Here is an 11,903-nt window from a genome sequence, read left to right as displayed (position 1 = left end):
ATATGACATACTTACATGGAGTAGTAAAAGATCATCAAATTTTGGTCAATACCATAATTTTCAAAATCTGGAACAGTAAATCACAAAAGATGAAAGTTTTCCAATTATCTCATCTGCCTTCTTTCCGGCGATATAAATGATGATATGTCAGCCGACTTTTTCTTTATGGCAAAATGCTACAATCTGACCAATCTGTTAGTAAATTTTACTATCGGTGTTCCTCTGCCGACAAAACTATTTACGAGAGAAATATATATTAGTCAACTTTAATGGTGGATTTTGGGTGTTTAATTTACTAGTACACAGTTTTCTGTTGATAGAATGATAAGAATTTGTTGTAGCGAAAAGTTAATATTTGAGTGATTATAGACCAATTTGGTCTCAGATATTTTTGGGTCAATTTAATTTCAAGTTAATTGATACTATTTCTTATTGTATAATATTATACTATAGACAATTCATTTAAAAAGTTAAAAGCGGGAAAGAAAATGGCGAACTTACTGAAAATGAGGAGGGCTGCTTACATAGGATTTTAAATTTTTAATTGTACTTAAGAAGAATAATGACTTAATGATTATCATCGACAACAATTAATTGTGGCCACGTTCCTTCTATTAAATACTACTAATTCTGTACTGAGAGAATCAACCTCGAAAACACATGTTCATAATTACTTTTTAGAATCTCATTAACATTCAGCCAAATTAACACTTAAGTATCATTTTTTCATTTTGATCGAGCTTATTGCTAAATATTTTTATCAAAGATTCGTTGACATAGACTCAAATCCATCGTCTGCAGCAGCCATTAGAATGTAAACCCTTTTAGTTAATTATTTTTTATTTGTATATTTCAATTGCTAATTACCTGATCATGTTTCATGTGTTGGTCACGGTAACATGTCTTCATTAAAAATATACTTAAAAATAATTTGCTCTAGGCAATATATGTACTTCCTAGCTAGGTTTATTGAGATAGTTATTTTATCTCTAAAATTGTGACGACTAATAAAAATAGCCCTACAACTATCAAAAGTGCTTCAACAAAAAAATTTCAAGAAGTAAAGATAAAATAATCTGTAAAATTATGTGGTTTTAAATCTTAAACTCTATAACCATAGCTTATATGCCAAATGAGTTATCCTACATAGATACATAAAAACACTGGTCAATTTAAAAAAAGAAATGCAAAAAAACCTCTTGAATTGTGATCATTCACTATATATAGAGTAGTGTCGAATCAAAAGACAAAAATAATGAAAATTGGATTCATGTAAACTCGAAAATGCCAATCATATTTAATTAAATTAACTTCTTTTACCACATATCAAAATATAAAATTCAAGCTGCCCTTTTGTATGACATTGTTTTCGCAATATTGAAGTTTTATTAAATAAAGCGACAGAATATTTCCTGGTATTATCTGTTTCACACTTATTTATAGAAATATGCGAGCAATATGAAAAAAAAAATTTAAAAATTTCATCAACTCTAACAAACCCTAATTTTTATTTCTGGTGCGAATGCAGAGTGCATGTGGCCACTTGAGCAGCTTTACTTCAGCAATATATTTTTTATATACTTATTTATTTCCACTAGATTTAATTTCAGAATCGCATCTCAAAAATTGATATAATACAAAACTCAAAAGTCTTCCAGCCATTTTCTATTGATTGTGCACATGATCCCAGATTGATCTTCCTTTTTTCTAATAGTAGTATTATTTAATTTGCTGTTCAACAATTATTAAATTTGTAAATATCCTCAAGATTCGTAGCTTCCACGAATTTCAGTTGTTAGAATATAGGTACTTCATAGGATACCTAATCCTTATATTGTAAAAAGCCGACAAATGTTGAAAGAGCACTGTAAAATCTAGCATGATGATGCCTTAGATGATTACTATCCGCTATATATCCAATCCATTCTCGTTTTGGCAAATTGTTTGGATTTTGGAGTTCGTTTGATACTGAACAAGATATGATTTTTAAGTCACTTGTTAAGTTATTCGTAATCTTTTTTGGGACAATCTAAGGTAAATTAGACATTTCTTTTTTGATAAAAGACAGTACCTTTAATCTTTATTACTTTATTATTTATGTTACTTTATTATCTCCATTTAACTAATTAAATACCACTTTCATAAATCTCATGCTGAAAAACAAATATCTCATTAACAAGGGATAGAAGTAATATTTAATTAGTTATTTGTAGGTTAGTTAAGTCATGTTTTAAGCTAATTTTTGTAGGAAGAAGAACAACACTGAATCATCAAATCCCAAAAATCTAAGAACTGACGAGATGATTAAAATCCTTATCACTGTCAATCCGAAGAATAATAATGAGTTCACAAATTCAACACGAAATATCCAAGGATGAACCAAATAGTGAGTTAGAAAGAACGGACCATGGGCTGGCCGAGATTATGAACTTGAACATGACCTCAAATATGTTATTCTACTTTATTCTCTCTCCATTTAATGGATAAAATAACACTATATCAAGATCTTTTGCTAAAAGTAAACCGCCTAACTTTAACGAGACATATGGAATATTAAACTCTACAAATACTACCCATGAAATTAAGGAGGCATTTTCTAGAGTAAGAAATTACTACCTACCAATCAAAACTATTCATCAATTTTTGTTTATTCTTATGAAATCCCTATCTTTCACCACAATATTAAATGGTGGGTCTCAAATTCGAAACTCGGAAAATTCAATCCTCGACGATGGATGAGTGAGAAAAGCCAAAAAAAGAAAAAAGAAAAAAGAAAAGGTAGATGATGAATACAAGGCTGGATATTACATCATTATCACTGATACCCCCTTGTAATGAGGGCTCCATTTCGAGAAAAAATCCAATCACTGCCCATCCATCCAATCCTGACCATTTTTCGTACCTTTACTGAAAGCTGCCTCTCAATTATTTCTTTTATTTTTTCTATAAATATCCCTTTTAATTTCCAAGCTACCATACTGATTAAATTTACAAAGTTTAATTAGTACACAAGATAAATCTTCCAATTAATTACTGTATTTGTTTTACTAGTGAAATCAAGATGGGTATATACTTATGTAAGTTATGCTTTGTGATTGTTGCTATCGAGTCTTGATTTTCATAATGTTCATAGCTTCATATTTTAGTCCAAAAAATCTACAAGCAATATAAATGTGGGAATGCTTGCAAACCGAGAGAGAGGGAGCATTACAAAGTCCAAATTGATTAGGTAGCATTTTGTTTGACAAATTTGCAATTTGTATTGAATTGGAAGTGGATTTTATGAGTGACAGAGATGAATGAATGTTATATATGAAGCTTTGCTGTCAGCATAAGCAAGAAAATGATTTATGCAATGTCTTCTTCACGAGAATTAACATTTTTCCAACTTTCATTGTTTTCTTCCTCTTCTTATCTGTTTGTCATCTTCCTCCCCTCGAAACCTGTGCTTGATTCTCTCTCCCTCTCAAATAAAACGAATCTATCACACTTTGAAAATTAATTGCTCAAAAAATGAATAATACTAATAAAAGTATAAAACTATATCAAGAACATTTTACTCATAAATTTGACCCGAAAAGTGTCGCAACCGTGCGATATTAACTTTTACTAGTAGTAATTTGTACAACAAATTAAAAAAAAAAAAATCGATGATCATCTCAACAAAATATTCAATTACTTGGCCCATTAATTCCTTCATCTCCATAGGCCAATTCAAACAAAGGGTGCAGATTTAATCAAATCATTTTCAAGATTTAATTAATTACATTAAACTGGTGTTGCTCTATCCATGGCCAAAATCCAGGTTGATCATCCATCCCAACAAACATATTACACAACCCCTCTTCCTTAACCGCGTGCTGCATTTCCGGCCTCGTCGCGGCCGGGGGAAATAGCTGCCTCCCCCCTAAGATCGGGCTCTCGATCTTCCTCTCCGAGCTGTTCTCGCTCCGGTTGCTGTACGAGCCCTCCGTCTCCTTGTTCAGATTGATAGATTCCGTCGCCTCCCTCTTCTTCAAGGCTACTATCTGAATACAGCACACCCGAACTCACGTTAGTATGATATTATCTGAAATTGCACTTATATATATTTTTTAATTGAATACTACTTAAAATTAATAAAACAAAAAAATTAAAGAATTTTACCTGAGCATGGAGCTTGTGATTGTGCGTGTGAAGGGCTTCATTCTCAGCTTTAATTGCTTCAAATTGTCTTTTCAAAATCTCGTAATCTTTTTCTAGCTGCTTTGTTTTCCATCTGGCTCTCCTGTTTTGGAACCAGATGGCGATCTGGCGCGGCTGGAGCCCGAGGGCTCGAGCCAGCTGCATTTTACGTTCGGGCTCGAGCTTGTTCCCGAGCTCGAAATTCTTCTCTAGGGTTTTGACCTGCTCCATGTTGAGCCGCCGCTTCTTCTCCCCAATCTGTGACCCATCGTCGGAGAACTCATCCTCTCCGACGTTGTTGTCGCCCGAAAACGCCATCGTTTGAGGCCTCTTCGCTAGCAGTGAACCCACTCCTGCAACGTTACATTTTTCCACCTCTTTATACGCATATCAATTTTATTGAAAAGTTAAAGAAAAATGCTAAATTTTTTCCTTTTCCTTTTCCTAAAGTAGGAATACAAATTTTCAATATTCCTCGATTGTTTCGAAAGTTGTCAAAAGTCCTTACTTGGTGTTTCTCTTTTCGTCCAATTTAACACACACACAATTAGAGAGAGAGAGAGAGAGAGAGAGAGAGAGAAATTGTACCATGAAAGTCTTGAGGGGGGAGAATTGGAGCTAAAGAAGTTGAAGGATGGGTGTGTTCATCTTGATGAGGGATTTGGAGCATGAAGTTGGAGTGGAAAAAGTCCATTTCACCACTACGAATCATGAGCTATACCGGTTGTACCATCTGCAGTCCGAGTTGTACTCAAATGTTGATCATGATCTTGATGATTGATGATCCAACCGCCGCCATTCTCCAAGCATTAATTCATTTCTATCTAATGAATGTGTGCTTATATATGTGTGAAATCAGCTTCAAGAATTGGTTTTTTCCTTTTCTAGTGCAGTGTATGTGAACGAGAGAGAGAGAGATAGAGAGAGAGAGGGGGGGGGGGGGGGAGAGGGATAACAAGAGAGAGAGTATTTCAATTTTGAGAAGTGGGGTTTTGATTTATATTAAGCTATTTTCGATTTTATTTTGAGATTAGATCAATTGGCGAATAGTAGAGAACTTGAAAGAGAGAAAAATACAGCGATCATTTTTTTAAAATAAGAAGAAAAATGAAATTGCGTATTTTAAATAGGATGTGAAGTGGGCTGCATATTTTTGACAGTTGTCCTTGAAATTTGCAGTGGTTTGATTCCTTGCTAAAGAGTTCATGTAGTACATGGTTTTTAAAAGGAAGTTGGTCAGTTACAAGATGGGAAAAGAAGAAAATGATTTAATTTTTGAAAAAGTGATCTTTTTTTTTCTTTTCTTTCTATTTTTTTTTTCTTCTTGTTGGCTGTCTATTTTACATTATATGGATGGAGGGTTCTTAGGATACTAAAAGAGTGCAGGGGTAAACATATTTCAAATATAAGCGTTCTCTTTTAAAAAAAATTTGAAATTCTACTCCCTCAATCATTAAAATAATCTCATTTTATTATTTTAGAATCACACAAAATTAGTCCACTTTCTATTTTTACAAAAATCTTTTTAACACACATTATACTACAAATAAGGTGGATCATGCATATTATTCATTACCGTTACTTTAAAAAAAAAATCATTTTCTCTCTCATACTTTTATTAATTTTTGCATTAAAACATGTTCCTAAAGTTTCTATTTTAAAGGACGGATAGAGTATAATCTAGCTAGCGATCAGTAGTCATAAGTCATTTCGTGCCTAACATTTATTTAAAGATCTATAGAAAAAATAATACTCCGTGCTAGTACTATTTTTATTTTTTTTTCTCAAAAAGATATTTTGATTCAGAATATTAAACATGCAAATTCAAATTAACTATTTATAAAAGTTCAGTTGGGAGATACTCTACTTATTACGTAGAAGTTAGAACAGATATTTTGGCTACAATCTCTCCCAACAGACAAATAAAACCTATTCTAATTTTATACTCCCTTTGCCCCATTAAAAATGAAACGTTTTCCTTTTTTCGTTGTCCCATTAAAAATGAAACGTTTTCTAAAATGGAAATAACTCTATCTCTATTTTTTCATCTCTCTTACTTTATTCTTTCTTCATTAACTCACAAAACAACACTATATAAAATCCCGTGCCGATTTCTAAATGTTTCATTTAAGTAGGACGAAGGGAGTGTATATTTGGATTGATGTTATTTATTTAGTTTATTGTAAAGGCATGCTAGAAATTGCCCTATGAAATACTCCAAAAAAAATACTTCTTTCGTCCTTGATTAAGAGTCACACTTTTCGATTTCGGTTCGTCCCCAATTAAGAGTCACACTTCATTTTTACCATAAATAGTACTCCCTCCGTCTCAGATTTATAGTCACATTTAGTTATGGCACGAATTTTAAGGAATTGGTGGAGTGTGTAATTAATGAAGTGAGAGGTGAAGTGTGTAATAAATGAAATGAGATGGTGGAGTGAGATGATGGAATGTGTAATAAATGAAGTGAGATGATGAAGTGTGTAATAAATTAAGTGAGTGGGTAAAATTTTATGTCCAAACATGGAAAATTCTAAATGTGACTATTAATGTGGGACGGACTTTTATGACAAAATGTGACTATAAATCTTGGACAGAGGGAGTAAATAGGTCTCACATTCCACTAACTCAATTCACTCACATTTTATTATAAAACCAATATAAAAAAATGGGTCCAACATTCCACCAACTTTTTCAACTAACTTTTCTTTACATTTCTTAAAATCCGTGCCCGGTCAAAGTGTGACTCTTAATCGGGGACGGATGGAGTAGTTTATTATAGTCTCAGCTATTTGATAACCCTACTATATATGCTGTTCCTCGGTTGTCCTGCTACCGTCCAACTGTCCATTTCCCATTACAGTACTCGACGCTTTTTTCTAGTTACTTCTTTCAAATTCTTCTTCTCTATACCTTTTTTCTATAATTAAATAAATGCTACCACATTTTGAAATTTATCCCCAACTGAATATTAGTAATCATTATATACTAACACTACTTTTAAGATCAGATTATTTTCTCTGCTTACAAACACGCTACTTTTATTAAAACTCATGTTACACCTTCTTAGGTGGATTGTAGGAGAACTAATAGAGTATTAATTTTCTAAAATTTCAAATTTGATGTTCATTTTTCTTCTTTGTATTCTAGTGTATGTTGGCTCATACTGGCTTTTCATTAATATACACTATAATGAAACATCTTTTTCATGCGATGGAATTATTAATGAAACATCTGTTTCATTTTGATGATGCATGTTGTGAATCTTATTCTTTCTAATGTGTTATATTCGTCGATTTAGAACAAACTAGGGGGATATATGTATGCCCTGCAAGAGCTACATGGTGGGTGGGGATCCATGATATTCACATATTATTGAAATTTTCTTGAGATATTTTAGTAATTTGATGTTAAAATGCAATTTTAAAAAATTTATTATTTAATTTTTCAATTTTTGTTATTTTGTTTGCTTTAAGATTAATATCAAGAAACTATAATAAAAATATGATTTTTGGAGATTAGTTAACTTTTGTTACGTTAAATTTAGTTTTTATATATATTTCAGAAAGGAATTTGTTGAGAAAATTGTGAAATAACCTTTTGGACCTCCAACATGATATGTCTAGCTTCATCACTATATGTGTGTATTTATTAGTTATTATGACCGAGAGTTGGTAATGTGCATCGACTTCTAGCTCGTCTATCATGTTTAATTTGATCTCTTGTTTTATTTCATCAATATATAATAATATATTTTTAAATAAAAATATTTATATTAGTTTTCAAGAATTAGAAATTTGAAATCTTATCATTTCCCTAAAGCACCAAAAAAATGTTGAGTGGACCCTACTGTCTAGAACACTTGGCCCAATCAATATATTATGAATTTTTCAAATCAAATGTCACCTGTTTTAATCAGATTAACAATTTCTAGTCTATTAGCCATATCTATAGTGTATCTCATATGTATGATTTGCATCGTGTTTCACAGTCTAGAATAACTACTGTTAATTTCTCAGTCACAGAAAAATATAAGAAACGAGGTACCCACCGGAAAGCGATCTTTGAACCCAAAGTAAGGGAATGTTTGGTCGTGAAATTTCATAATTTAATTTGCTTCTTTCCACTTTATAATTTCAAATTTGAAATGACTTTGAAATCTAATAAATAAATACTTCATCCGCACCCATGAAAATAGAAACTTTTGGGAACAGTACGAACTTTATACGAGATTGGTAAATAAGGATACATAGAGAAAAAGACAGTTGACATAATGTTTATAATTAGTGAAACCTACAACATTAGTTCTGTAACTTGTGGTGCAAAAGTTTATTTTTTAAAAAATATTGACAAATTTTAGTGAACAAACCAAAATTATAAAAGTGTAGTAGTAGTACAATTTTTTGAGGAGAATGTTGACCTTTGCAAAAGGCATCGAGGAGAAAAAGACAAATTTGTACAATAAAATTAGGTAATACTTTCACATGGGTGAAGAAGAAAATCAGACTAAGTTTTGATAATTAATAGCAAGATCAACAAAATAATAAAGTATTTTCAAACTCTCGAATCATAAGAAAAATGATTGATTACATGATTACCCAAAAAAGCGATAAATTTTTGATCAAACAGATTTACAAAGCACAAGTATGTGGATTCAACCAAAACCAATTTAAAATTAATATTTCACTCGTTGCATCGCGCCATAGATCCTAATTTGTTTGACATGAAATTCTATATTAAGAAAAAAAGGATATGAAAAAGATTTCCATAATCACCTCACAATCTCGATTAGGTCAATATGATCTGGACAAATTTCTTATTGGGCGAAATGAAAGACGGTAGGGGTGATTAAACGGTTCTCCGGTTTTCGGTTAACCGGAATCGGAACCGGAACCGACCGGTTAATTGAGGAATCGGAACCGGAAAATCCGGTTCCGGTTCCAACTTTTTAAATAATACCGGTTCCGAACCGACCGGTTCCTAACCGGGAACCGGATTATAATTCAATTTTATTTTTTTATAATTTAATATACTAAAAAATCTAATTTATTGAATTAATTTTGAATTAAAGTAAAATAGTTTGAAACATTGAGTGATTTTTAGATTTAAATGTTTAATTTGTGATACTTTGAATCTATAATTATTTTCCTAATCCATTTTTTATGAACTAACTACAATGAGTAGAACATCATAAGTTTGTTTTTAGTTTTCAAAAGAACTTATACAAATACAATATCATTTCATATGATATATTTATTACAAATTTATGTAACAATTCATTTAACATACAATTTTAACATATTTGTGAATAATTTATTAAGTGTTCCGGTATAAACCAAATATTCACAACAATATCAATTAGTATTGGAAATTCCAATGATAACTATGTTTAGCCAAAAAAGGGAAAATGAAATTCAATTTTAAAACTCATTTTTTTAAAAAAAATTGCTAAAGTATAGAACTCCTATTTTTGTATTAGTAAAAAATTGCTAACATAAACTAGTCCGACCCGACCTACTATACTTGGCATCACTCTTATCCATATATGAATATTATTGTATTGTTGGTTTGTATTTTGTGTATTTATTTTAATTTTTAGGTATTATTTGTTATAATTCTAGATGTTGGATTATTATTTTTTTAGTATTGAACTATTTAAAATTATAAATAAATTCGGATTAAAATTACACATCAGTTCCGGTTCAGAACCGGAATCGACCGGTTCTTAACCGGCCGGTTCCAAACCGGAACCGATCGATTCCGGTTCCGGTTTCGGTTCTTGAATTTATGAAAATTTAAAACCGGTTAACCGGTCAACCGGTCCAGTTAGAACCGGAACCGGCCGAATAAGCAGGCCTAAAAGACGGCACACTTACGTACTAATAATTTCATAATTTTCTACTTATGGCAAATTTTACAAATCTAAACCCCTGCCCTAAGATATAGCTTACCTACACACTTGCACGATTTACATGATTATGGAAATTGGAAAGCTATCCATTTGAACCTATTTTTTCTTCATTTTGGAAGCGCTTTAATCAATCAATTTTGTCAGTTTCCCCTAATTATGTTCCAAAGTTTTATGTTATAATCAAATCCATAAGCACAGGAGATTTGATCTAACAATTATTCCTTTTCTAAATACAGCTTCAATGATGCTTCTCTCAGGTTCTATTCACGCAGGACATGGAATACCTTTGCCGAATTTTTTTTATCCAACTCTTCAAAATGTGAAATCTATCAATCTTGTATCCACCCTTTTCAATTCGCTTATGATTCCCCCGTTTCAATTCAGCGCCTCTTTTTATTCTTTTATTATTCTATTCTACTACAATTCTCCATTCTCCTTTGGAATTATGCACAGATTTTTCATTGCCGAATTCTAATTTTCACAGCGATGCAAATCTCAATTGCCATCCACCCCTATGCGTTAAGCATCAGACTTATTCTCAAATTCTGACTTCCCCAAGTTTGAAAATTATCCGTCTCAATTCTGAATTCCACATTTCACGATTTTTCTTAACTCAGTTCTTTTCACCACTATGTTGCTTCCTGATTTCTCTGTGTAGGTTTTACCTCTCTATTCAAATTTCTGAATTTTTTTTTGAGAGAACATAAACCTTTTTTGGAATTTGAATTCGATAAAAAAAACATTGTGGAATCTAAATTTGGAGTAAAATACGATGACGATGGAGTTGAGCAAGAAATTGCAATTCATCGATGGAATTGAGCAAAAGATTGCGATGTATTGGTGGAATTTGAGTTTGGAGGAAAAATGTCTCGATTCAAAGGATAAAAACAATGGAGAAGGTACAGAGCAGATGTATAAATCAAAAGTTGAACAGATGAATAATGTAACAAGAAATAACAAGGAAAAATTAATGAAAAAAAGAAGCGCTCACGTTGCGCTCATTTTGAGCGCCCAGCAGATGATTTCTCATAAGCACGGTTACCGATTTATTTGTATCGTCTAATACAACATTGCATTATTTATAGCACATAGAGACATTCAAATAATAGTGAAATGACATACTATAATTAATTGTAGATGTATAACTATAATAGTTGCAATATATATTAGCGGAGTTTATTTGAAGCAAATTGACATACTTGAATTTCGTTTAATGACCATAAATTTTTCTACCGAACTCTGATTGTGGCATACAAGATACTCACGTGAAGCTCTTTCAGAGACGAAGAGAATGAAATGAAATAGGGGATGATTGGACTTCAAAATCGCCATCCGAATTGCCTCGACCTCATGCTATTGCACATCCACAAATTTTGTACCTTTTCCTATTCTTTTTCTATCATATTTCAACAACCATATCAAAATATCCAAATATAGAAATGTATCCATAATCATGTCAAACAAAGACAAAATATAATTAAAATCATCCAAGATGACTCTCTAAAACCATGCAAAATCCAAGTATATCACACATGCACCATCATATTCATATAATACTTTAAAACATTTTTTGTGATTATAACACATAATAGAGGTATCTATGATTGTATATTCATTATTTGAAGAATTTAAGCTAACTCCTAATATACATGGTTAAAAGAAGTGCATCTACATGACATATATGAGAAAGTTATGTCGGTAGTTGTTACCATATGTTTAATATTCCTCTTAGTGAAGAAAGCAATAGCTTTTATATTTTACAACATGATCATACATGTATGTAAGTAGGACCCAAATCGAGAGATAATGGTTGAGAGAGTCCCACTTG

The 11,903-nt window shown here is 31.7% G+C and overlaps 1 protein-coding gene across 1 annotated transcript; it reads right to left on the bottom strand.

Moving 5' to 3' along the window:
- Positions 1-3,541: 3,541 nt before the first annotated feature.
- Positions 3,542-5,111, bottom strand: LOC125204054 (homeobox-leucine zipper protein ATHB-13). Its single transcript, XM_048102593.2, has 3 exons — positions 4,753-5,111; positions 4,147-4,517; positions 3,542-4,028 (listed from the first exon to the last, which is right to left on the bottom strand). Exons 1-3 carry the CDS (start codon positions 4,874-4,876, stop codon positions 3,756-3,758), a joined length of 768 nt encoding a protein of 255 aa, XP_047958550.1. The 5' UTR covers positions 4,877-5,111; the 3' UTR covers positions 3,542-3,755.
- Positions 5,112-11,903: the final 6,792 nt, after the last annotated feature.

This window comes from Salvia hispanica, chromosome 6, assembly GCF_029641045.1.
Source record: "Salvia hispanica isolate PSC_SH4W2 chromosome 6, Shi_PSC_v1, whole genome shotgun sequence".
In the NCBI taxonomy this organism is placed as follows: domain Eukaryota; kingdom Viridiplantae; phylum Streptophyta; class Magnoliopsida; order Lamiales; family Lamiaceae; genus Salvia; species Salvia hispanica.
This window is presented reverse-complemented; position numbering and strand designations above follow the sequence as displayed.